Genomic DNA, 27,887 nt, shown 5'->3' on the forward strand with positions numbered 1-27,887 from the left:
ATGTGGTGCACTAATTAAAAACAAAAATTATACGTGTATAAATAAAAAATGAGAACCTAATACAAGCCACAAGAAGAAGCACATATATGCCATTTCATCCATCTTTTGTTCTGAGTTTCTTCCTGAACCACAAGATTGAATTGACCCTGAGGCCTGTCTTTTAAAGAGAAATTATGTAATTTTACGACATCGCTCAATGACCGTTTTCTGGTCAGAATGTTTGCAGTGTATAATTCTGGTTCACAGAGATGTTCAGATGTGAATTATGAAGGACATGGCAAAAAAAAAAGTCTTTGAAGTAAATTGTCTGAAGAAATGTGACGACCCTCTGCTAACTCTTAGAGAGATCCCATTCTGGATAGTGTGCCCCATTATTCAGAATAGGAGGGCCAGCTTCCTCATGTATCACTGTGCTCCATGGTTGCTGCTACCTGCATGTGACAGAATGGTGCCCTGCTCTTCAAGTGCATGCGGTCCGAATGTGCATGCTACTGGAAACTAGAATGGTCATTCTAGGTGGAATGGAGTCCTGCTGGGATTCTACATACACACAACTGGTAACACTTTATTTTCCAGGGGTTTTATATTGACATACATAACACCTTATGATGTGATTTTCTGGCATTTGTAACTATTCATTATCATTCACTGGACTATTTAATTGCATTCACAGTTGTTCCTAAACACCCATAGTGACTTATGACAACTGACGTCACGGGTACGACAGGTAGTATTGTGTAAATAAAAAAGATAATGTTCTTATATTTTCCCTACAATCTGTGTCAATTGAAATAACTGGCTATGGATGTTTATGAATGATAATGAATGTTGGCAAAGTGAACGAAGGATATTTGTCTTTTTTGGGTTTCACTACGGTGTCTGAATATCAGCTAGTGTGTTGGACATCACGTGCTGAGTTTCTAAATGTTTATGAATATGTACAAATACTTATGACTTGGATGCCATAAATATCATGTATGTCAACATAAGATGCCTAAATGGAAGTGGTACCAAACAATTCAGCTATGTAATGACTGCAAAAGACCATGTTGGCCTTATGTTAACTGTCACTGATGCAGATAAAGTCCACACTGTAAAAAGGAGAAGAATATGCTTGGTAAAACACTCCATGGAGGGATACTTTACGCAATTTATTAGGAATATTGGTCCGAAAGTATACCTTTCACCTTAAGGTATGTGAAAATGGCTTAAGTAAGTAGGCTTTCGAGAGATATCAAGAGGACAAGAAATAAGTACTTTAAATTATGCTGAGAAAATAATCTGGCAAATTATTTCCAGTTTCACAGTTTCTATTTCCCAGAGCAAAATGAGAAAAGACCTTAACAGAGGATATAACAGCTTACCAGCACTGACTACCAAGCATACCTGAGCTGATAAAATACAAAAAAAAAAAAAGTTGTAAATGCATCAGAGCTATTTCTAACGGACCAATATGAACTTGTATCATTCACTTCTGTCGTTTTGAGGTTGTATTGCTCCAAAAGTTGCTCAGCAGTGCTTGCAATCTGTTTATCATTTTGCTGTTTTGAAACACTTGCCTCTCTCCTAGTCTCTCTTCAGCCATGGGAGTACAATGAGGTTTTACTCTGTTTTGTTCTGGGTTCTCTTTAGCCTAAAAATCAAACGGCAACATTATGACGTATGAAGTAGTCTCAATTGCTCTGTGTGATATGAGGGGTGTTTTACTCTTCAATATTCCAGATAATTGTGGCCACTGTAGTCTGCCAGTGGGTTACTTTAGGGCTTTCCGTGCTTGTTGAGAACAACCTGTCCCCTTACGCCTGCTTCTCTTACCAGTCGGGACTCGTCTGGTGAGGACAAGACCAGTCAGCACTGTCAATAAAAAAATGGTGATGACACTCAGGTACCAACTGCCTGGACATCTGCCTAGGTATCACAGAAGAATCTATAGGTCAACTTTACAAGTCTAATCTACTGACTCATCCCAGATCCAGTATTTTCATAGTGCAATAACTGTGCCAGGCTTATTCTGCCTCATTGAACTCCTGCAGTTCTGGCCATTTAGTTGCAGTACCTGCCTGGCCTGTCGTCTTGAATTGCTCTCTCCCTCTCTCATATGTGTATTTTATTGTTGCTCATTCATGATTCAGTTTTACAGTAAATTTGTCATTTGATATGAGGGCGCATTAAGTTACAGATTTTTACCTAGGGGCAGCTTAGTGACTCAGATTTTCGCCAGCATGTAAAGGAACTGGTGGGAACAAATGATTTTTATGAGGCTGAAAAGTCAGTGTTGCTTCTGGGAAAGTGTCATGGTAAGAGGTAAATCAAGCTGAAGAATGAGTATTGCCTGAGTGAATGGGCACTGTGGCAGCATGCTGAGCAAATAGAGAAGATGGCAATGCCACTGCATTAGTTCAGGTTGTTCTCAATTTTGGAAGTGCTTATGTTGCTGGGCTTGTAATGATCGAGGAATTGAATTTACTAATCGGTGCAGATTCTGATGTAAAGTAAGGAATTGAAAGGCCAGGGAGAATATTTATGTTTATTAGACTTAGCAGTTAGCTTTGACAGTGACTGTTCTGGACGTGCCTCAGGTAGACAGATGGTAAGGGAATATTATCTTAACCGGTTCGCTCGTTCGGATCCACGTGTGGAGAAGACCATAGATTCAATGAAGAATTTAAGCTGGTGTGCCAGCAGGGGCCATGTGGGATGTGAAGTCTAGGTTCACTGCAGATACGAGGGTTCGTTACCTGTTGTCGGTTGTTAACATAGTCTTCCATTTTCCCTTTTGTTATTTTAGCACTTTCTTATGCAGGAGGCTAACCGTTCATTCTGAAGGTGCAGGATGAAAAGATGGCACAGCTGCTTGTACCGCCAGGACCAGACAGCTTCCTCCCGTTTTGTCGTGAGTCTCTCATTGCCATCGAGAAGCGGATTGCTGAAGAGAAGGCCAAGAGGCCCAAAGCGGAGCGGCGCGATGAGGACGACGAAAACGGCCCCAAGCCCAACAGCGACCTGGAGGCAGGGAAGTCCCTGCCCTTTATTTACGGGGACATACCAGTTGGCCTGGTTTCTACTCCCTTGGAGGATCTGGACCCTTATTACAGCACTGAGAAAGTGAGTCGTTTGGGCCTCGGGATCCATTTTGACCAGGAGCAACTTTTGACTGGATAAGTCTCTGTTCATCGCTTTTCAGAAGCAGCTTATGCTGACTGGGCACACTGTCAGTCATCACTGCTGCTGTTCTGCACCATAAATCTTCTTTTTATATTAGAATAGATGTTGAACATTCTTTCTTGATAACCTTGTGTTTGATCAAATCAGGATTACTAACCTTTTATAGACTATAAACCCAAACACAAATTAATCTGAAAGGAGCTGAATAATAATTATTTAAAAATTATTCTATCCTTATGATTTCTCTCTCAGAGGAGGGGGATAATTATTACCTGTACATTTTAGTGTTCTGGATAATTTGGTGATTGGATGCTTAGGACATTGGATGGTTAGGACAATACAGTATACCCACATTTGAGAGCCATCCCAGTTCACTATCTATTTAGCTAACTATCTGAGTCTGTCAGCCTTGTTCACGTAGCACAATAAAGAGAGGATGCAGATGAGTTTCTTTCTGTCCCACGCCCTTCATCAGCTCTATAACGGGGAGCTGTCCTTATGCATCCTGCGGTGTGGTTTGCATGGCCCAGGGACAGATGTGTTTGCCGTTGCATCTGATCTTCACGTGCTTCCCTTTTAGGCTGAAGCATGCCGCAGTCCGCTGTGAGCATCACTGTACGTCATGTGGGCAGACCAGAAGGTTGCCTGTTTAGCAAGTTGACATTATCACAGTGACAGAACAGACATGGGATCACTTCTTAAAATATACTGCCGACAGACTGAGGGAGCATGGTTAATCTCATGATTCTAGATTCCATGCACTCATGCTAGCTTAAAAACTGTAATACCTTCTGATAAGCTGTTAAATGGGGTAAAGCCCTGATCTCACAAAAAATTCGAACTTAGGTATATCTCTGAGTGGCAGTGCGGTACATGCAATCCAAACGGGTAAATGTTGAACTTTTACGACTCACATGTTCCAGATTTCTGACCGCAGTAAGCAACTACAGATGGACTCACAACTTTATTCAATCTGGTTGGAAATCTATCCATTCTCTAGGTCTTTTAATCCCTGATGATTCTAATTATGAAGTGGTTAAAAATACATTGCTGAAGACAATGCTGGCCAACTTAAAGTTACAGTGAGTTTTTAGGTTTTGAGTCCTACAAATGAAGAATCAGAATGATGTTATTTTTGTTCTGGATTTATTTCTTTATTTTTTTATTTATTTACTTATTTATTGTGGGCGATGTTTCCTTTGTAGTTTTATCCCGATATCTTTCTCTCTCTTACCCTATCATCTCCCTTCCAGACCTTTATAGTATTGAACCGTGGGAAGGCAATCTTCCGCTTTAATGCCACTCCTGCCTTGTACATCTTAAGTCCCTTCAACCCTATTAGGAGATTATCAATTAAGGTTTTGGTACATTCATATCCTTTTACACATGGAAAAACTTAATGCTGGAATTTGAGACAATGGTGTTTTCAAGGGATTTTAAAGATTTCAACCTTGACCTTGTAGATCTGAGGTTAATTAGTAGTCTAATTATGTAGAATGTATTGCTGCATTTTTCTAATGACTAATATGTCTCTTGATTTCCTTGACGATGTCCTCCACGTTGTTCAGCTTTGTAATCATGTGCACTATCTTGACCAACTGTGCGTTTATGACATTGAGTAACCCCCCGGACTGGGCAAAGAATGTAGAGTAAGTCAGTGCTTCATTCCCTATGCATATTGCCATCTTGAGAGTTGCTTTTTGTTGATTTATTGATGGAATGTGAGCGTTCTGGTGCTCTTTTACATAAAATAACAACCTCACGCTTTCTACTTTACAAAAGGTACACATTCACTGGAATTTACACATTTGAATCTCTCATAAAAATTCTTGCAAGAGGCTTCTGTGTGGGGAAGTTTACCTTCCTGCGAGACCCATGGAACTGGCTGGATTTCAGTGTTATCCTCATGGCGTAAGTGTTGCACTCTAAATAATCCCTTTGTGTAATTTTAATATCATATTCAGTAACAGTACTGACTACTCCAGAAAATCTCATGAAAACTGTTTAACCCCAAACCAATTTTCTGCTGTTATCCTTACTGTACTAGTATGTGCTCGCCTGCGCTATTAATCTGTAATGCTAACAAAAAATAGTTACTTTACCTTTTCTTGTCTGGCAGAGTAAAACTGAAGATTGGAGTTTAGTTTGCTTTCACTTAAATCTATGAAGTCTATGCCGTTCAAAGCCACAGCTGGGAAAAGGAAAAAAGACAAAAGTCCACCAAGTATTTATGGTCTTAACGTGTGTTTGGTGGTGTTTCAGACCATCATGACTGTGGCCTCAGTCTCTACATTATTCTGTCTATCAGCGCAAGGTGCCATAGGAACTTTATTACTAAAATAGGATTGCAGGAACATACCATACACTGTATACCCTTTTCTCCAAAACAAGCTCTGTCTCACTCATAGAAAAACATTTTTGATTGAGCCTGTCCTGTTAGCACAAGATAAATGTGAGTACAGGTCAAATCCGAAAGTGGCGCGTTGTGGCGTTGCCGCAGACGCCCGCGTGTCTCATGTCCCGGCACACACATAGCAGCACAAGAGGTCGTGTCTAGCTGGATGAGGAAGTCCAGCGCGTATGTGTGTGGAGCCTGAGCATTGTGTTTAGTCCTGTTGTAACTGTGCATTTAATCCTGCAGGTATGTAACAGAGTTTGTAAACCTAGGCAATGTCTCAGCTCTCCGCACTTTCAGAGTACTGAGAGCTTTGAAAACTATTTCAGTAATCCCAGGTAAGGAGTGCTCGCTGTTAGGTGTCAGATAGCCCTTGTGTGATGCTTCCTCCGACTGCTCTTTGGTGTCCTGTCATGGCGTCTGTGTGTGACCTCCCCTATTACAGATATGTGACAGAGTTTGTGGACCTGGGCAATGTCTCGGCACTGAGAACGTTCAGGGTTCTCCGAGCCCTGAAAACTATTTCAGTCATCCCAGGTGAGAGCCAGGTTAAAGGTTATAGGTTAAAAGGCTGAAGGCTGGTGTTCACTCCATCAAAAAGGGTCACTTCACCTTACACTTTCCTTTAGGCCTGATTGTTTGCCTCTCATAGAGCGCAGCAGCCAGTAAAAGCAGGAATCTTAAACAAGTCCACTGCGATGGAAAAGGATTCCCTGCTTTTAGATATTTTGTTTTCTTTTATATTTATTTCTTAGAGCAGCCTTGGGAGTTGAGTAGATCGTTTTTTTTGCATGAGACATTGCAAAAATCCAGCCTGTTTGGTTGCATTTGTGGTGATGTCTAGTTTTCCTTTCCTTCCTTTTTGTGTGCTTGTTATAGTGCCCCCTGACTGTCTAACTTCAACGACCCTCCTCTAGTGAAGTGGGGTTGTGATGTTTTGCTGGTGAGGGTGTATCATGTGGTGAACAAAACCATGATACACACTCATACACACTGCATGCTCTTATGTCACTGACTATCATCTTTTCTGCTCCAAGGTTTTATGTGGGTTTATAACACATGCTCTTCCTGAGTTACATTGTGAAAAATCCGTTTTATTTGGATCTCTGTTTTAAAGATCTGAGTAAGAAAAAACAGCATTAAATTGAGAAAAACACACCACCGAGAACACAGATTTTGCATTTGAGCCTGAATTTGGAAGATGAATTGAGCACAGATTGTTGAACATGCCCTCTCAGAGCTCCTCAGCAGCCCAGACACATGTGTTATAAGCAGAAGACAAGAACATTTACTTGGAGGTGCGCATCAGAAAAGATGAACCGCTTGACATGGCTCACATATTAATTGTGGAAAACTGAACATGGGCTATTGATTAAATGGTATACATGCCATCCAGTTGTGCGACGGTCTTGTCTTTAGACCTTTAATTCACAATTAAATGGGCGCCAGCTCTTTTTTAAACCTCATGTTTATGATGTTCCTTTCTAACACACATATCGAATCCATCGGCTTACAGTACCCCTTCGGCCAGCACATCCATGACATTTAGATGTCATTCTTCCCGTACAACATGGAGCTCCTCAGACAATAGGAAGGGGAATCTGTTATCTCTTGCAGGCCTGAAGACCATCGTGGGTGCCCTGATCCAGTCAGTGAAGAAGCTATCAGACGTCATGATTCTCACCGTCTTCTGTCTGAGTGTCTTTGCACTAATAGGGCTGCAGCTCTTTATGGGTAATTTAAGGCACAAATGTGTAAAGACATGGAATGGGACAAATTTCAACCAGACCCAATTCAACTGGACAGAGTATGTCAACGATGAAAGTAAGTGCTTGTTTTGCCTTAGCTGGTTTTTGAGGTTAACAAGGGCCGTGTTAGTTGCCTCAGACCCTTTGAGTCATGCGTTTACTCTGAAGCGAGAAAACGGGCACCGTCCTCGTGAAAAAAGTATGATGCAAAATGACACAAATGGCTGAGAGGGGTGTCTAAGAGGAGACCGGGTGGAAACCGGCGAGCGGCAGGAGATTATCGCAACAAAGACCGTCTGTCGTTGAGACAAGTGGCGTGTTTAGGCAGAGAGCACGCGCTGAGTCATCGCTCCAGGATTGGGGGGTGAGACTGAGAGAAGGCTGGCATGGCAGATGGGGGGTAGGCCTTGGGCATCCATCGAAAGTGAAGCCGTGAGTCACTGACTTGGAGCAGATGAATTGGACACAAGCACTCTTGCCACTCTGGGCTGTGCACTCATGACCAGGGAGGTGCAGGGTCAAACTTCCGTTTGACCCCTATTTTGAATTACCCCTAAGCGAGGAACTTCCCCTTAAACCCACAGTAACATTCAATTCTATGTAGATAGTGTCCCAGAGAGCTTCTATAAAGAATATCGGGCTGCTGCCACTAGCCTGTTCGAGTTATTTCTCATGTGTGATATTGTTCCTGTCATGTATTTTATCTAATTTTGTAGTTGACAGAGCAAACAGTGCTGTGTAATTGGGATATTTTGTATAAATTTTAACATTTTCTTTTAAATTATTTTTTCGCGCAGTATCGTGAGCAGTTTTAAATTTTTGTTTACTTTTTCCTCATCTAGGTAACTACTATTTCTTACCAAATCGAAGAGACGCACTTCTTTGCGGGAATGGATCTGATGCTGGGTAAGACTAAACACGTTTCCTATGCAGAGAATTTAGGTAGTTACAAACGCACATATTCACACAGTATGGACAATATATATTCAGTATTTAGGTTGAAACACGTGTCTTTGGACTGTGGGAAGTAACTGAACCAACCGGAAGAAACCCACACAAATTGTATCGAAACAGAGCCGAGTTTGACCCTACTCCCAAACAGCACATGCTCTGAGACAGAAGCATTACCTGTTGTAATAAAAATTTTCTACTCCATCTATCAAATTTCATTTTTTCCTTTGGTAGACACTTTTCTCCAAAGCGACATACATCTCTGAGAACAACACAAAAAGTGCATCACACCAACAGAAAGAGAGATTTGGATGCAGACGCATAATAATTAATTTGTCACATACCACTGTATAAACCAGTATACATCACACACGTAGCTGCATAAGGGCTTTTTCAACTATTAAACAATTTTTTTTATTTAAAATGATTAAATAGAAAACACATACACATGCACATTATTGCTGCTTGTCCCGTGTAGGGTTGTGGGGACCCAGAGACTATTCTGGAAACATAGGGTGCAAAGTTACATCTTGAGTTCCTTCTGGGCATGATAGTAGCCCATCACAGTTCAACTCTTTTTTTGGATTAGTTTTTATTAACTTTAAGCTGTATTTATAATAAATCTTATTCAAAATTACTGTAACACAGGTCACATTTGTTTTACAGTAAACCAGATTTTTTTTTTTTTTAATTACACTGTGCAGAATACACAATTAAAGATAAATAAATGAACCGGAAAAACATGTCTCTGAAAATTTGTAATTCAAGTGCTTGTGAAACAATGGGGGTATAGATGTAAAGGTACGTATGCATCTATTTATGTATGAACGAATAAAAGTCCCGTTGTATTCATATTCATTTTGTCTGCTATGTAACAATGTCTTAATGGATGTGTTGCAGGCAGTGCCCAGAGGGGTTCCTTTGCATGAAAGCTGGCCGTAACCCAGACTATGGATACACCAGTTTTGATACCTTCAGCTGGGCTTTCCTGTCACTTTTTAGACTGATGACTCAAGATTTCTGGGAGAATCTCTACCAACAGGTTCATTCTGAATTTATCCCTGTTTTACTGCATTTTTTCCAATGCAAAATCTTTAAACTGTAAAGAATGCCTAGATTTAATTACTGATTTTGGACAAGTGTGTTAAATGTGTATTATTTACATTCAGTTTAGATTGAATGTATTTTAATTGTTTTAGGAGGTGGGCACTTTTTCCTTATTTGCTCTGTACACTCAAACAAAATGACATAGTCAACAGAGACTGTTGACAGTTTGTTAATGTATACACAATCTAGGTACAATGAAGCTTTGGAATAGCATAGAAAAGCATAGAAAATTCAAAGACTGAATTCTGCTGCATAACATAGAATGTCTCTGCTAAACAAGTGTAATGGCTACTGTGGGACATGCTTGGTTTACATGGAAGATTAAACATTTTTGTATGCATTTCATAATAGCCAGTGTACGTTGGCACTGTCAGAGTCTATAATGTTTCATGCTAAAGAGAAACAGAGCAGTTTCACTTTGAAATGCACTGAAGATAGAGCTGAAGGCTCATGATCACATTTAGTAACCCTGTGTGAAGTGCTGTATGTGATCCATTAGGCACTCAGTGTTCTGAAGTTGCTGTGCTCTGTTGATCCACAGACCCTGAGGGCTGCTGGGAAGACCTACATGATATTCTTTGTGCTGGTGATCTTCCTGGGCTCCTTCTACCTGGTGAACCTGATCCTGGCTGTGGTGGCCATGGCGTACGATGAGCAGAACCAGGCCACAATGGAAGAGGCACAGCAGAAGGAGGAGGAGTTCCAGGCAATGCTGGAGCAGCTCAAGAGGCAGCAGGAGGAGGCACAGGTATTTTGTCATTGGACCACAAGAATTGGTTTCTATCTACCTAAGGGTTCAGGTGACCCTTTAGGTGGCTGAGACACTAAAAACACAGTTCTGCCATCCAGTCAAAGAGCTCCACGATAACAATGAATGCCTGGAAAGAGTGCAAATGCGAGTGTAGGCTGAGAGGCCTTTCCAGTGCAATAAGTACAACAGAATGGTTTTGGTTTTATATCAGCATTATTTGTGACAATGGGCAGCTGAAATCCATCTGAGCATTGCCCCAAATTTTTCAGTTTTACCTGTGGCATACAGTGAAGTCCATGGTTTTTAAAACAGTACTATTTTTTATTCTGCGCTTTTTATGTTCCAAATTGTGTCCTTTTTCATTCTTTGTAATATCTGCGTGATTTACATGTATTTCAAAATGTGGAGAGCAACCAAAAAATGACTAAGAAATGAAAATACGTGCTAAAATAACCGATAGTTTTTGTTAAGATTTAGGTATTAAATTCTGTGAGACATGTAGCTGTCCTTCCCTTTCAAGGGTGTTTATCAGGCCTGCATAAAATTTACATTCATTCAAAGCTGTATGAAACAAATGATTTTTTTTTAAAAAAAAAAAAAAAAGGAAACATGTCCAAGTTTTATTTCTCGACTCTGGTCACCAAAAAATTTTCCTGTCTGATTTAGCTCCCCAACTAAAAAGATTTGGGTTTAGGTATCTTTGCTGCATTTGCGCAGACTAGGCCCCGGGTTGCCATAGTGACTGTAACCATGTGTTGGCTTGTTGGCAGGCCGCTGCAGCAGCAGCCGCCACTGAGAGCGGAGAGTCCAGCGGAAAGGGGGGCCCTACTGAGACCTCATCCGAGGCATCCAAACTCAGTTCTAAGAGTGCCAAGGAGAGGCGCAACCGCCGCAAAAAGAGGAGACAGCGGGAGGAGGGCGATGATGACAGAGCAGACAACGAGAAGTTTCACAAGTCTGAGTCAGAGGACAGCATCAAGAGAACAGGCTTCCGCTTTTCCATTGATGGCAACAGATTGTCATATGAGAAGAGACACTCATCCCCACACCAGGTAAGGGTCCTCAGTCCTACTGCTATATATTTTCTTTGTTCAATGACAGTTGAATTCTTCTGCGAAAACTGATGCTAAGGTGAAAATCTGAATATGAAGCATATGATCCCTGTACATTTACAGTGAGAAAACTTAAGACAATTATATCTGGCTCCTGAGCCTATAAAGTCACCCATTCTCTTCTTTTTACAAAAAATATGATGAAACGCTAAATAATGACTCAAACTGATATAAGGAAAGTTACAGTAGTTTGTGCATGTTGTCACAAATAACAGCAGTTATTCAGCTCTAGGGCTATTTAGCATTGCAGTTTCCTAAAATGGTATTTGTATTATTTAACAAAATAATGGCAAACATTGCAAACAGTAACGCAAAAAGTAATAGGTTTCTAATAAGATGTCTCATGTATTGTGTTAAATGAAGATCCCAAAAAATTACAAGAGATAGATTTTAATGCAGCAGTTTAAAACGTAAAATGTGTTTGGTGGGTGAGGGTTTTCGTCATAGCACTCATTTCAATTTGGAACATTTTCTTTTTAAAAGGGAACGTTTGACACAATTTTTCAAAGAGTAACTATTCTGAGTGTGCTGCCTGCTATACTTGTACACTGTACCAATACGCTTATTATAGATCCTATGGAGTTAGCAGAAAATCTGTTTTTATACACAAATTTTTTGATGATGCTCTGTGATGTTTGGCGGTTGATTAATACTGTTACACCTTCTCAGGCACAGAGACAGAGACAACCATTCAGCTGCTGGTTCCCCCAGCATTTACTCTCGTTTTTTCTAGTGTCTGTTTTTTTTTAAGCTATTTCTGTATTTTGCCTCTTTCCCTTCATTGCACGTCTTTCATCAAATTCCTCATCTCCATTTTCATCATCTTCACTGCCTTATCTTCATATTCGGTTCCTGCTGCATCTTCTTGATCTTTGTTGCTCATCGCAACAGCCTTGTCTAAATCGTCATCAGTTATTTTAACAGTCATCGTTGATGGACTTGGACTTGCGAGCCTCAAGTTCTCTTAGCATTACTGCTCAGTATCCGCGGCTGGAGTGAGTGATGAACTCCTGCTTAGGAGGAATGAGCCTAAGTGCCATGGGCCATGAAAGCGAAAGGGCTAAACCTGAAAACTCTTCTTCTCCCAGTCACTTCTCAGCGTTCGGGGATCCCTGTTCTCACCCCGCCGGAACAGCCGCGCCAGCCTGTTCAGCTTCAGAGGCCGAGCACGGGACGTGGGCTCGGAGAATGACTTCGCCGACGATGAGCACAGCACACTGGAGGACAGCGAGAGCCGACGAGGCTCGCTCTTCGTGCCACGCCGTGTAGAGCGCCGCAGCAGCAACATTAGTCAGAGCAGCGTGTCTTCACGGGTCCTGCTACCAGCCAATGGCAAGATGCACTGCACCGTGGACTGCAACGGGGTGGTCTCCCTGGTGGGTGGAGCCTCAGTGCCGACGTCGCCTGCTGGACTCCTCCTGCCCGAGGTGACTGTAGATAAGGCCACTACTGAAGACAATGTAAGGAAAGCACCGATCAGTGATGATGTCCTGCTCGCGCTGACATAGCTGCTATGTGTAGGCAACTCTTGCACTGTACTGTCTGGACCTGCTGTGCCACTAGTTCTGTGCTCTTTCCGTGTGCTTCCCCTCCAGTCTTTCCCCTTTTCTATCAGAATGTCTCTCACACCCTTATGTAGCTTCTGCAATGGTTAGAAGTGACGCAGTTGAAAACATGGTAATTTTCGGCTGTTTGTTGGATCTGTTCTGTGATTTTCCAGCTTTCTCAATGTACAACAGTGCCCGTGTTTCTTAGTGCTGCAGTAGTACATGAAACCCACAGGTTTATGTATTTTGATTGCTGACCTTTCAAACTCTTATTCTTCTCCAGGGCACCACCACTGAGACGGAAATTCAAAAGAAGAAGAGGTCTAGCTCTCACCAGACCTCCATGGAGTTTTTAGAAGACCCAGTTGCAAGACAGCGAGCCCTGAGTGTTGCCAGTATTTTGACAAACACAATGGAGGGTATGTTTTTTCCTACTCTAAAAGCATCAACAGAATGGACTATGGCAAGAAAAGAATGAAATAGAAATACACTTTTAAAAAGAACGGACCCTCGACCCTAGAAATCTCCGGAACTCTTATGGCTGGATTCACATGTATTTTGATTATTTCCACTTGGTTTCCATTATGAAAGATGCCGTGTTTAATGCATATGCATATAAAGGAAATGCTTTTTCTATTGTTTTTTTTCAACTCTTGTAGAGCTTGAGGAGTCCCGTCAAAAATGTCCACCGTGTTGGTACAAATTTGCGAACATTTTTCTCATTTGGGACTGCTGTCCACTGTGGCTAAAGATCAAGGAGATTGTCAGTCTGATTGTGATGGACCCATTTGTTGACCTGGCCATCACCATCTGCATTGTCCTGAACACATTATTTATGGCAATGGAGCATTATCCCATGACCAAGGACTTTAACAATGTCCTCTCTGTGGGAAATTTGGTAAGATTTGCACTACTTCTAAGTCTTGATATACCTTCATAGTGATGCGCTGCGTATTTCAACAGGCTGTCTCGTAAATACATGGGACTTTGTTCTGAGGACATTCATTGTGGTGTTTTCATGTGTAGGTCTTTACAGGTATCTTTACTGCGGAAATGGTTTTCAAAATCATTGCTTTGGATCCATACTACTATTTTCAAGAAGGCTGGAACATATTTGATGGCATTATCGTCAGCCTGAGTTTGATGGAGCTTGGTCTGGCCAATGTGGAAGGACTGTCCGTTCTTAGGTCATTCCGATTGGTAAGTTCAGTTGAAAAGTGTTGTTTTCTTATGGTTTCAGAAATGAATCAGGTGAAATGTTCATAACATTTTCTTCAGTGTTTGGTTGCTGAGCAATCAAAAGATAACAATGTCTTCAATGCTGTGCTGCATGTGCTTGCAGCTTAGGGTATTCAAGCTGGCCAAGTCCTGGCCCACACTAAATATGCTCATCAAGATCATCGGCAACTCTGTGGGTGCCCTGGGCAACCTGACCCTGGTGCTGGCAATCATTGTTTTCATCTTCGCTGTGGTGGGCATGCAGCTCTTTGGCAAGAACTACCGCGACTGCGTGTGCAAGATCTCAGAGGACTGCACGTTACCCCGCTGGCACATGTTTGACTTCTTCCACTCTTTCCTCATCGTATTCCGTGTGCTGTGTGGCGAGTGGATCGAGACCATGTGGGACTGCATGGAGGTGTCCGGGCAGACTATGTGCCTCATCGTTTTCATGATGGTCATGGTCATCGGGAATCTGGTGGTGTGTTTTCAGCTCTTGTTAGACCACACATTAAAGTGCTTACTGTTAATTGTGTACTGTAGTAAAACTACAGTCCATTTAGAGTCGAATATGAGATATTGAAACATTTCTGCAGTATTTACTGAAACCAGTACAGTGATACTGAGGACTGCGCTAGATCAGTTTCCGAGAAACATGAGCTCGAACTTAACGTCATAAAGTCGCTCAAATGAAATCATGTAAATGACAGACATGATTTAATAACCTCATAATTAGTGCTCTCAGAGATTTTAGATGGATGCATGTGTGTACCTGAGATAGTAGTTCTGAATATATTTAGTCATTTATACTAATTCTCAGCTATAGAAACAATACATGAGTAGATTGCCTCATATGTTATTATATAGGCTGAAGTGCTATCAAGAGGGGAGAGTGTAGCTAATAGAATCTGTCATACTGCGTTCCTGAAGAAGATTTATCCTGTGCGGCTTGTCACAGTTTGTTGGATTATTCCTGTTTGGTGCAGGTACTGAATCTCTTCCTGGCCCTGCTGCTCAGCTCATTCAGCGCTGACAACCTGGCGGCAACAGATGACGATAGTGAGATGAACAATCTGCAGATCGCTGTGGGTCGCATCCACCGTGGCATCGACTTTGTCAAAGCCACACTGCGACAGTTCTTCCAGAGCTTGTGCGTGGGGAAGAACCAGAGGGCCCTGGATGAAGTGAAGGCCCTAGAGGAGCTCCATAGCAAGGGGGAGAACTGCATCTCTAACCACACTGCTGTGGATTTCAACCGGGAGCCCGAATACTTGAAGGAGGGCAATGGTACTGCCAGCGGGCTGGGCAGTGGCATGGGAAAGTACATGATCGATGACAGTGATTACATGTCCTTCATACACAACCCCAGCCTCACCGTCACAGTGCCCATTGCTGTTGGCGAGTCTGACTTTGAGAACCTCAACACTGAGGACTTCAGCAGTGAGTCGTCGGACATAGAGGGCAGCAAGGAGGTAAGGCAACATTTCTGGTTCAGTTTCAACTGTTGAGCAATGGATTAGACATGCCAGCAGCGCTCTACTCTGTTATCACGACAGGCTTTGTTACCAAGGAGCCAGTAGAGACTCTGTAAAGGAAGAAAAATATGATGAGTACATAATGCTTATGACACCAGAGGCAGGTAGTCAGTGAGTGTGCTTGTTGTCATAGCAGTGCGTTCTGTTCAGCTCACTGAGCTGCACTGCAAATGTTACATGGCTTTCGCTGAAAAAATGTTCTTCACAGAGATTTTGTTATGCTCACCATTCGCGAGTGAAGTGCATTTGGTCACACAGCACATTACTTATAACAGCTGTGGTTGGTTGTTTCACATAGAAAGACCTCACCTTAGAATAAGGGTTCTATAGTCTCCTTCAGACACTGTTTCACCAAAAGCAGTAGGGAAAATGCCTATGAATTATGGTCAACTATGACTGATTGTGGGGCCAGTAGTAACGTAATCCATGAGAAGTATAGAGCTGAGTGTAATCCAGCTTTGTGAATGTAAAGTGGTTCCGTAAATGCAATATATCCATATCCTTCTTAATAGATACGATCAGTTCCTGGAAATCTAAAGCCTATTAACTGACATTCTCTTAAGTAAAGGCCTTTGCTTTCATTAATTTAAATGAATGAAATTTAACATGCCCTCAAACTCCAAAAATTCACCCATTTTTTCATTCAAATACATCACTGGACAAGCAAGAAGGATATCACTGATAACTGAGCTTTTGAACAATGAATGTATGTCTTAGAACACGGGTGAATGTTTAACCAATAGCTTAGAATTTGGAAACAAAATCATATCTTTGTTTCTCTCACCCAGATAAGCCCTTCAACACTTCTACTATAATACTACATATAAAATTCAAAGGAGATAATTATCTATTTAATTTTGCATTTTCAAAGTCTTCAGCAGTGTTTAATTTTTTCTGCCTCATTATTTGGACGGATTATGAGTATAATTCTTCAAAATAAGCAAAATGTGAAAGAAAAGGCAGATGAACACTGACAGCAACCAACCAAACTCAGTCAATAGTGCAGACTGAAGAATGGCCATCCGAGTGACTTGCTCACTCACATACTTGGCTGTTGGGTTTCTATTCCTCCGCACTACCCGTTCCATGCTCAGCTGCCTACTTTGCCAAGGATTTGCCCACTAAAGCAAGTAAATAATCATTTAAGTGAATAAGGAGATACATATTACCATTGTCTGGTAAAGCAAATTAAATTTCCAAGTGAATGTCCTCTAAGCTGGACATGAACGTACTCAGAATCCCTAGTAGGGTTATTCTGTTATCTCTGATTGCTTGAAATAACCGTATGAGAAGGGTGATATATGGCTGCTCCAGTTCAGAGAAATCTGCGAGCCTCCATTGCTGTGCGGTGGAAACCCCTTCGCTCCGTTGGACTGGAGCAGCTGCCATGAGTCACTCGTACCCGCTCGGCAGCATGGGTGTGGGGTGGCACATCCTTAACACAGTGTCACCGTCTTTGTGATTCTGCGGTCAAGGGACTGCTTCTGGTTGCTGAACCGAATGGAAATGTCACAAATACGAGTCTGAGGTCTGAGATCTGCCTTGCTCTCCCAGCGTCAGCCCTGCCTGGCAGAGTCTGTTTGTGATCAGCCTCATGATGAGTGTAGGAGTCCCTAGTGCTTGAGCTCTGGTTATTCCACTGGTGTCCACGTGTGGTGTAAAAAGCATGCATTATCTGCATACATTATTAATTCTGCTTTTGCCGCCATAGTTATTTATTGGTATTTCGCTTTTTCTTTGAGCAAATTGGGATGTTACCGTAGCAGTATGGATTATATGAGATGCATAGCATAGCAACTGAATTATTGCTCTTATTTTTCAGGTGCTGCCACAATGTCTTATGTATGAATATGTTACCTAAGATACAGTTGCAATGGTTTGAGTTCCTCAGTCCATCATAGAAGTACTGAGTATTGTAACTCCTATGAGTGTTGTTTTATTATTCATCTGTGTAGTTTTTGTGTTCTTCTTGTACACTGTGTGGTCATGTTACTTAATTAAATTGCACAGGGCTTTTGTGGTTCCATTGGGTGTGAATCTTACCCCTCTTAACCCCATTTGATTGTTATTGCAGCTATTTCACAGACGATCTCAAGGTTTTCAGTGAGAGGAGACCTGTAAGACCAATTTATTGTACATAACACTTAACCATGGAGATTGCCTATGCCATTTAAGCAAAAAAGTGTTCTAATGGATTGCTCATTTATTTTTTTCTGCTTGGTCATGTTGTTCCCCCCCTCCCGTTTCTGTCTGTCTCAGTTAAACAGCAGTTTAAAGGCTGCAAATCTTTTGTTATTTTCCTTTTCACATTTTTCTTTTACATCAGAGCTCTTTGCAGTACCAAAATATTTTATGAATGAGCAGTACCACTTTTCTCTCTAACCCATAATTTCTCTCATACTTTTGTTTTCTTTTGTTTATTCAGTTTTTGTTTTCAACTGATCACCGAGTTGATAGTGAAAATACCTAGAGCCTGAGAAATGTCACTGATGTAGAGGAATGGATTTTGCTTCACTATGTCAAAATTCATTTTGAGGACTGGATCATAATTTTAACATTATCCATGGCATTTATTTTAGAAATGTTACCCATTAAGGAATGATGAAAGCAAGTTATCTTTCTAGTAACACAGAGGCTTGCGATGTTTCATTTTGTAACGTTTTGCAAACGCCAAAGAGCAAGCTTGCTTATTAGCAGGGTTTCAGAATTGTGAAAAGCTGAAAATAATTAATATTTTACAATGAACCAAATAAATTGGATTCATTTGGCTTACCTCACAAATTAGAACCTCAGATTTTAAATGGTTACATTGCAGACACATCACATGCGAGTATGGGTGTGTAAAAAATAATTATGAACCCCTGGTAATTAAGCTGTCAGGCAGATGTATGGATGAGAAATGTAAATAAATAAAAAAATAAATAAATAAATAGCTTTGCTATTTTGCTATTTGTAGCATTGCTACAAATTCAACGTTCCTTAGCAGGTGCAGCTTGAAAATCTTGGCAAGTTCGCAAATGGAATGAAAATAAAATGGGTTTGTTGGGGGGTCCCTTTTAGTCCAGCATGCTTACATCATTCCCCATTGTGCATTAGCTGAGTCCCATGGCAGCCAGGACTGGTGCACTTTCTAAGATGGCGTCTGAAGATGGCCTGAATTTTAAGAGTGGCTGGTGATGCACATATTCGATCAGTGAAAGCATACAGAAAACCTGGGGACCTTCTATGCTTACTTTGTTTTTACTTTATTGTAAGATTCTTCTAATTAGGCTGTTGAGCTTTTCGTATCGACTTGAAATGGAAATGGTTCTAAATCAAATCCCTGTACTACCAAAAACGGCTCCAGATGAGTACTCGATGCGCAAAAAAAAAAGGGGCGTATACAAATATGTACTTGATAGTCACAATATTTGCACACCTTCCCACTCACACTTCCTGTGTTCCTGCTAGCAATGCAACGGTTTTAGGTAAAATGACAGCATTTAAAGCTTCCTGGCGGTGGTATGAAGAATTGGCTTGTCCTGTAGCTGTTTTTGTCCTGTAGGACAGTAACCATGGTGAGCACCAGCTCAGAGGCGTTGGCGGCCTTCGGGGTGTCAGCAGCTGCCAAAACAGAGCAGGAGCCGAAACCCTGGAGGAGATACTGCACTCGGGAAGCAAGAGCAAATCTCTGTTGGAGAGGAAAATACGGAGACCTCAGGTTACATTAGTGTAGTATGATGTTATTCATCAAGGTTTAAAGCCTCGGTTCACATTCATTGCAATATTTTTGTGAACAGTCATGAGGAATATTACAAGGCGTAGAGCAAACTGCGCACGTGTGGCGGAGGCCTGTTCCATGCCTTCCTGGACTAAGTGCACAGTTCTGCTTTTTTGCTGTCAAGCTAATGCGTGTGCCCTGCCCTCCTTTCCCTACAACAACTGAAAGCTTGTAATACCGCTTAAAGGAATGGACGTATGTGTTTTCATGTCAAAAAGGGGTATGTCGGAGGGAATATGTTTGCAATGTGTCTGTGGGAAATATCATTTAATGAAGTCATTCCATGGTGAGTAAATGTTTTAATGGCAGTCCTGAGGGTACATTTTGCACTAGACATGAAAATACTTCAGCACACGTTTTCTATTGGTTCAGTCACAGGCTTGGATGAAGAATGCACTTTTCTTACTGCATGCCGTATGACTGAAGTGAAATCAATGTTACCTACAGCTCCTAGTTCGATAATGGCACCTGCTCCTAGCAGAATTTAATATTTCGTTTGAAGCGCATTGACATTTGGGTCCCAAACTAAGTGAATACCTTTTCTCCAAAGTCTGTGGGTACTTTTGATTGATGCTGCATGATACGGTCTAACTCTGAAGGGGAGTCCCATCCTGTTGAGCTGACATGTAGCAACCTTGCATCATCCGGCATTGAGGACTCTCAGAGTTGGCTCCCCTGGAGGATGCAAGCAAGCCACGTCAAGGACCTCTTGGTAACAAGGTGCAATAATGCTTCTCTGGTGGGCCTCTCCTTGCAGAAACTGGCCGACCCCCAGCTCAGCTCCTCAGAGGGCAGCACAGTGGACATCAGGCCCCCAGGCGAGGGCGGAGAATCTGTGGAAATGGAGCCAGAAGAGTCAATGGACCCAGAGGCCTGCTTCACTGAAGGTAGGAAAGGGGTGAAATTGTCTCTATTGTGGCCCTGGGCAACAGGCACAAGCTTTCTCACTGCATTCTTTAAGACTGCGATAACCAAGTTGAAATGAAGCACAGTGGCACAGCGGGAAATGCTGGAGCCTCGCAGTGCCCGTGTTGTGTGTTTACACTCGAGTGTTTGCATGGGTTTCCTTCCATAGCTCAAAGACCTTTGGGGGAGAAGGCTATGGTGAACCACCTCTGTACCCTCCTTTAACATGAATACCATCAGAGTGGTCTCCATGAGTCAAATTTGACTTGCCAGCACTTACTCTAACCTTAAACAAATTGAACAGTATGTCTGTCTGAAATGTGATCATTCCCTCTATAATTTCACAGAAATTATCCTTAAAAACAAAACAGTCATCGCAGACCCAACTAATCCTATCTCTCTCTTAATATCCTAATATCTTTCAGTATTTGTGGAAAGAGTGAAAAGGAAGGAATGATGAAGTGATGGGGCTTGATCTCCTTACAGATTAGGATTATAGAGGATATTCTGAGATTCAAAGTCTTAAAGAAATCACCCTTTCATTAGTTCTTCACCCCATTCTTAGTGTCTTAACTCGGATCCAAAATGGTATATTAGCTGTCGTGATTATACTAGTAAAAGGATCATGCCTCTAATAACGTCTGATTAGTATAGCTCTAAAGATGTATTCAGCACGAGAGCTTAAAGGCATAACCAAGGCTGCTGCTTACTAAATTGTATGAAGGGGACTGAAGCAATGAACTACATAGTAGACAGTTACTCAGGACAAAATGGAAGCTCCCTGCCACTGGATTACATTTGTCTGGGATCTTGTTATTTTTGAGCTCCCTAATCAGGGCGACAGCCTGTGGAGGAGGCCATTTTCTTCCATCTCTGTCTGTGGGCTGAGTGGAGTCCACACCATAAATAAACCACAGACCTCACTCGAGTCTTCTGATTGGGAAAAATTGACGCTTACTCCTGCTCTGTTTCACTCACTGCAGGAAATGTGTTGCCATGGTGATTCTTCATACCTTATACATCATCATCATCATCATCATCATCATCATTATTATTATTATTATTATTATTATTATTATTATTATAAAGAAAAGAATGTAGTGTGTGTGTATATATATATCTATATGCATACATACACATATGTATAAAAAAATTAAATAATACACTGTATGTAGCTATTGTCCCCATTTTTGACAAATAAGATATCCATATTTCTTTTTCAATTTAACTTAAGGCTGTGTGCGCAAGTTCCAGTGCTGCCAAGTCAGCTTAGAGGACACCAAGTGGAAAATATGGTGGACACTGAGGAAGACGTGCTATAGGATTGTGGAACACAACTGGTTTGAGACCTTCATCATTTTTATGATCCTTCTCAGCAGTGGAGCTCTGGTGAGTGGGATGGCTTGGAAACCTGCAGAGCAGTGCTGGGGTGGCACCTGTTAGGGCCTGCATATGGCCCTTCCACTTTGCCAAATGAAACCTATATATAGAGTCTTATTGCAGATTGTTTTTAGAGTGCATATGCAAAGAATGATTTTAGGCTCAGATTATCGTGACTGCATGTTGTCTATGGATTTGTTTCTGGATGTAAGATTTCACTAAAGGGGTACACCCCTGGATCTAACTTGGTTCTTCGAGTCTAGCCTCTAAATTTTAACGGTGATCTATATGCTTTGAAATAGATGGTACTGAAATGCAAGGCAGGAGAGAGCTGGAAGAATGGTTGAATGGTCCTTATTCTCGATCGAGGGAATGTAATAGCAGACAATTGAGCGCAACACACAACAACGTCAATGGACTAAGCAATTTAGCAAGAAATAAGGAGATGGTGCAGAGAATATACGCAACTACAAGCGACCCTTCCTCAGTCAAGCCGAAATCATGACACGATACAATTAATACTGGTTGTCACAAGCAAGGCTATGGTAAAAGCATTGAAAACATACTCAGGGCCTGCCTGTCATTTGCTTAGCACATTTAGCTATAATGAAATTGCAGTTTCAGCACCGTCCCCCATAAAGCTTTTTCCTGTAGTTCCAAAGCCACAAATAACGAGGTTTTCCTTTCTTGTGACAAAGTCTTTCTCTAGCATTTCTTAGTAAAATATGAATTCCGTTATCAGGGTAAATATTGAAAGGCGTACAGGAGGAGTACAGGAGACGGTTAAAAAAAAATGTGTTGATGCAAGTCTGTTTAAGGTTTGTAGCAACACATTTTTGGTACAAGTTGGTACAAGAAATTTCTGCTCATTTCTCAGAATGTCATGAAGCCGATGCAGAGTGGCAAGGCATATGACATGTCCATTTACACTTGTACTTCAACTTACAAACACAACTGACTGAAAACTGGTTTGTAACTTGGAATTGTTTATAAGTCAGTCCTCTATGTCACAATCAATAAAAGCGTAACAATGCAGCTTAATCCTTCCATTTATTCACAAGTTAGGCTCTGTTACACAGAAACTTAAAATGAGCTGTAAATTCTCTATCAGACTTTATTCTATTTTCATAAATGCCCCATACAGTGCAGGGTCTCAGTGTTCCTCTATCCTGGAAGCACATAGCTTGAGAAAGGCTACAGTGTGGATAGGATGCTCGCTAACTTTATTTTATTATCTTTTATTAACATGAAACAACACTAAAGTCTACTTTAAAATGACTGAAAATGAAAATAACTAATCTCCAGAACCTCGTATTCAAAGAGTTGTGTTCTGCTTTCCATGCGTGAGACTGTGCCGTGTTCTTCCGTCAGGCGCCACAGTGAGGAAGAGAAAGAATGGTGAGTTGCGGTGCTATGGAGGATTGCGTGGGGAGAATGAATTAAAAAGTGTTTCACTTTAAATGCCGACACATATCTCATGGTAAACTAACAAAACTGGTCACAAGGAACTGGCCAATGCGTCACATAGACGTTTATCAGCATTTGGTTAAGTCTGCAGTCAATAAGCATAAAAGAAACACACCCCTTTTTATTTGCTGGGGTGTTTCTGTAAAAGTCTCAGATACAGCAATAATAAAAATATGCTGATGGTAATTGGTCTGTGAAGCTTTGTACTCCCCCTCACCCTCACCTCACAGTACCATTTTTTCTATTCTGAGTGCATCTTGCTACCATCTGAAGGCGGCAAGTAAAAATGCAGGCCATTTTTTGGCTGTGCAACAGAGAAATTTTAGAAGTGAACTGTCAAGAAAATTCAATTTAAGGAAAATTAAAAATAAATAAACTACTAAGTGCACGCAGGGATGAGTGGTTTAACTGTGAATGTTTTGACATCACACAATGAAAAACATATCTTTGAATGCCCTGATGAAGGCATCTCTCGTGATGTCTCTCCTCTACTTGTTTCTCTGCACTGGTTTCCTACAGCTGCCTGGTTCAAATTTAAAACCCTGGTTTTTGCCTATAAATGCATCAGTAGAACTGCTCCTAGCTATTTACAAGACTTGATCAACTGCTACACCCCAACCAGACCCCTTCGCTTGTCTACTTATGCACACTTCATGGTCCCACACATGAGAGGTAAAGCATGAGGGTTCTTGGTTGTGTCTCCATGGTGGTGGAATGACCTCCCCCTCTCACTCAGGGCTGCTGAAACTCTGTCCACATTTAAGAAGAGTCTGAAAACTCACTTCTTCCGGGCTCACTTCACCCATGATCTCTCAAGCTCATGTAAGGTGTAAATGTTTATGCACCATAACTTTATGATCCTACCCAGATAAGCCTTTACACAGCCACTACTCCTGTATTGTACGTAAATGTTTGTGTACCTTTAAAAAAAAAATTGTAGGAAGGTGATCAGGAATCGTCTATCCTGAGTTTTGTGTACCTACTCGTGCGATGAACATTGGTGCATAAAGTGGAAAGAAACAAACCAGGATTGTATTTTCGCTGAGATGTACGTCGCTTTGGAGAAAAGCGTCTGCTAAATGAATAAATGTAAATGTAACGTAAACGTCAAATCATTCACATTTTAACGACTCGTCTCCACGTGCACTTAGTAACCAAACTAACCCTCCGAAGCTATCTTACATCTTATTTGTAAAACTGGGTAATGTTGTAAACTTTAAAGATCTGTAACTTGGAAGTTTGGAACATGAGGCACAAGCTCAATTGAGACTTCTTGTACATGCATTATATACCCATTTTGGACACTACAGTGAAGTGTTAGAACTGTCTGTAGTCATATTTTTATGGCTGTGTGATTGTGTGTGATTTCCCTGCATTGGATTGGTGTACCATCCATATATATGCACCATATGCTCTATTATCTCTGGGTTATGCTTCAGACCACTGTGACCCTGAACTGGATAAGCGGCATTTGGTTATTTAGAATTTGATCAATTGTAATGTCGAGATTTGTCTTTATTGTTGTTTTATTGAATGACATAAGACCCATCTGGATTCAGCTCTGAGTTTTGAGTGTCTTACAGACTAAAGATATACAGTACAATAACTACCGGATGCAGATTTGAAAACACAGTTTTATCCAGACCATTTTTAATATGAAAAACCTTTCTGATTTCGTCTTCTGTTTTAACGACATACCGCCTTTCAGGTGTTTTCAGTGTTTCTGGTCAGGCTGAAAAAGAAGAGCACCAGAAAAGAAGATAACATTCTATGCTATTTTAGGCAGTCCTTGCATTCAATGTGAAGTGTAAAAATTCTGACAAAAGCTCGTTCATATGTCTTTCAGTGAGATGCAGATTTTATTATTTTCTTTGGTCTTTCTTCAGGCATTTGAAGACATCTACATTGAGCAGAGAAAGACCATAAAGACCATGCTGGAGTATGCAGACAAAGTCTTCACCTATATCTTCATACTGGAGATGTTGCTGAAATGGGTGGCTTATGGATTTGTGAAATATTTCACCAATGCCTGGTGTTGGCTGGACTTTCTGATTGTTGATGTATGTATATATATATTTTAACACTGAAACAAATTTGGAAATATTTTCTTAGATTTGGTTTTCATTCATTTAATTCCACTGCATTAATTACATATATGATCCATGCTTAAGTAGCAAATACACATTTTTAATCTTTAAAAAAATATCTGTTGTATATGTACTTGCATAAATTAAAACAGAATTTGCCATGGTTTGTCACATTTAGCAAATTTGCACTGGTGTCAAGTGCATCTGTTGTTTGTCGTTCAAGCAGAGAGAATTTTATACATTCAGTTCCTGTGGTCGAGGCTGCGTGCCAGTCAAGTCACATCACGGCAGCATCTCTATTGCCTTCCCTCAGGTGTCCCTGGTGAGCCTGGTGGCCAACGCTCTGGGCTACTCAGAGCTGACCGCCATCAAATCCCTTAGGACACTGAGAGCACTGAGGCCCCTGAGAGCACTCTCACGGTTTGAGGGAATGAGGGTAAGTGAGATGATCTCCCATCCCCCCTCAAGCTTCCAGCACTCCAGACCCCCTCCCTGCTGCTGGCCACTCCCTCACGCAAACCTTTTGGAGGCAGTGCATACAATGTCTGGTCGACAGGGAGGGACTGCTGAGTGACAACAGGGCTATTTTACACGCATTCATGACATCCGCCTTCCCCACAGATTCGTCCTTGTTTTCGTCCTTCCTGGTCCGTCAGCGCTTGGCCACACCCCCATCCCAACCACACATGCACGCACACACAGGCACATGCACATCCTGCAATTCCCCAGATGAGCCTCGCAAATGTCAGGGTAGCCAAGCAAACACAGTCTGTGCCGCCGCCCCCCCTTGTCACAGGAATTAGCTGAAGCACCGCTAGACCAACCCTGTCCCAAAGTAGCCATTTTGCTTATTTTACCCAAGCAGCTGTAGATCTGCTGGCTGTGCTAGGTGACACCTAGAGCATGGTTCATTATGCCTGGTAATCCTCCCACAGCTGAAAGGCACAGAAACAGGCAATGGCCATTCTATCGTTATATGTTTCCATGAGGACCAGTGTCATTAGTGACTGGGAGGCACAGGCTCAAATACTATTGCTCTTGGAAACAGCTGTGGAAATTGGAGAACAGCACAGACATGCATCATAAGAAACGTTATACACTGGGTCGAGTTATAATACTGCCTAACCCATGAGAAAATGTAATTGATAAAGAATCATGAAATCTCCACTTGTTATTATTGAAGTCACTGCAAGACCAAATTGCAAAACTATTGCAGTAGGTAAGGGCGAGCGTTAACCAGAGATGTTACTGTTTATTCATTGATTACATGGTGACTTGTGAGCTAGAGTTCCAGCAACACTCTGCCAGTAGCCTTTCCTCATGTGGCAGTCATTGAATTCCCCCATCTGCATGATTGACTCTTCATCGTTCAATCGGGTTCACATTGATGTTTTCTTAAACAGGATTGCATTCGGATGTTGCTTGCTGGGTGCCTTTAACCTTTATTTTTCTTTGTTATGTGTTTTTTTTTTCCATTCGCAGTAAACACATTTTGTGACTTCATCGTGCTTCTACAAGGTTTTTTTCCGTTTTGTCTTTGCATTGCAGTTGTAAAATATAACCCACCAGTTTGTGCCACCTTGAAAATAGTTTTCCTTCTCAGTCCCTCATTCTTGTTCATCTCCCTCCCTTGCTCCCTCCAAGTGTTTGTGGTAATGGTAAATTTTGTGCTATGCTGTGTCTGGTATTTATGCTGGTAATTTAGAATTTCGTGCTTGTCCTTTCCATGTTGTCACAGTAATCCATTGACAACATTCAAATTAAATTACCTTAAATATAGATCATACCCTACCTAAGTGTGTTCTGTGTCTCATGTTGCTGCTGTTTTCTCCTTGTGGACCAGGTGGTTGTCAATGCTCTCCTTGGGGCAATACCCTCCATCATGAACGTGCTTCTGGTCTGCCTCATCTTCTGGCTCATCTTCAGCATCATGGGTGTCAACCTGTTCGCAGGGAAGTTTTACCACTGCGTCAACACCACTACAGATGACATGTTCAGCATAGACATTGTCAACAACATGACACAGTGCCTGGCTCTGGGGGACAGGGCACGCTGGAAGAATGTGAAGATCAACTTTGACAACGTGGGAGCAGGTTACCTTGCATTGCTCCAAGTGGTGAGTGGTGAACCCCATTTACTCTTAAACCAGGCTAACTAGGGTAGCTAGTGCGTAGATGTGTACACTTGTCAGAATTTTTTCTGTCATCCAGCTTTGAGAATTTTCTTAACCAATCAGTAATATGAAAAGTAAAGGTTTTACTTTCATTGTTTGCCTCTAGAAAAAAAAAAAAAACAACTAAAACAAAACTCTTTGTACGTCATTCCCAACTTGAACAGCTCTTTCCGACTTAAAAGAGCCTCACACTGAAATAATTTCTAATTTATTTAAATAACGTAAGGATAGTGTCATCTTCTTACAGTATATCTATTTACAATTCTCAAGTTCACTCTAGAAAAGTCCATTCCAAGAAAGATCTCGTTCGCAGAGATGTACATCGCTTTGGAAAAAAATGTCTCCTAAATTCATAAGTATAAGTGTAAATGTAGCTGGTGGCATAGTGGTTGAAGCTGCTGCCTATACATCCACACGTCACAGCTTCAAGTCTCACCTCCGGCTGTAGTTCCCTTGAGCAAGGTGCTTAGCTCCAGTAAAACTACCCAGCTATGTCAATGGGTAAATAATTGTATATAGACTAAAATCATAAGTTTCTTGTGTCAGAACAAAGAAAATGTAACTGCTGCTAACCCACCTAAGGGT

The 27,887-nt window shown here is 41.4% G+C and overlaps 1 protein-coding gene across 10 annotated transcripts in view; it reads left to right on the top strand.

The window, feature by feature from the left end:
- LOC108920055 (sodium channel protein type 2 subunit alpha-like) overlaps positions 1–27,887 on the top strand; it is a 41,159-nt gene that overhangs the window by 6,405 nt on the left and 6,867 nt on the right. For 6 of the 10 annotated variants that reach the window (XR_001964973.2, XM_018728512.2, XM_018728513.2 and 3 more), the window contains 21 exons: positions 2,789–3,105; positions 4,419–4,537; positions 4,725–4,814; positions 4,948–5,076; positions 6,006–6,097; positions 7,178–7,384; positions 8,151–8,214; positions 9,160–9,301; positions 9,908–10,114; positions 10,888–11,169; positions 12,318–12,689; positions 13,060–13,195; positions 13,436–13,674; positions 13,803–13,976; positions 14,119–14,475; positions 14,981–15,466; positions 20,047–20,176; positions 21,430–21,584; positions 24,929–25,102; positions 25,443–25,565; positions 26,973–27,245. Coding sequence is in view for 9 of the 10 variants with exons in the window: in XM_018728512.2 (XP_018584028.1) it covers positions 2,842–3,105; positions 4,419–4,537; positions 4,725–4,814; positions 4,948–5,076; positions 6,006–6,097; positions 7,178–7,384; positions 8,151–8,214; positions 9,160–9,301; positions 9,908–10,114; positions 10,888–11,169; positions 12,318–12,689; positions 13,060–13,195; positions 13,436–13,674; positions 13,803–13,976; positions 14,119–14,475; positions 14,981–15,466; positions 20,047–20,176; positions 21,430–21,584; positions 24,929–25,102; positions 25,443–25,565; positions 26,973–27,245 (4,215 nt within the window). In the remaining variant the exon portion in view is untranslated. Of the gene's footprint in view, positions 1–2,788; positions 3,106–4,418; positions 4,538–4,724; positions 4,815–4,947; positions 5,077–5,806; positions 5,899–6,005; positions 6,098–7,177; positions 7,385–8,150; positions 8,215–9,159; positions 9,302–9,907; positions 10,115–10,887; positions 11,170–12,317; positions 12,690–13,059; positions 13,196–13,435; positions 13,675–13,802; positions 13,977–14,118; positions 14,476–14,980; positions 15,467–20,046; positions 20,177–21,429; positions 21,585–24,928; positions 25,103–25,442; positions 25,566–26,972; positions 27,246–27,887 lie in introns of those variants that run through there. The other 4 variants (XM_018728517.2, XM_018728521.2, XM_018728518.2 and 1 more) reach the window with 4 other exon arrangements.

This window comes from Scleropages formosus, chromosome 14 (genome assembly GCF_900964775.1).
Source record: "Scleropages formosus chromosome 14, fSclFor1.1, whole genome shotgun sequence".
NCBI classification, from domain to species: Eukaryota; Metazoa; Chordata; class Actinopteri; order Osteoglossiformes; family Osteoglossidae; genus Scleropages; species Scleropages formosus.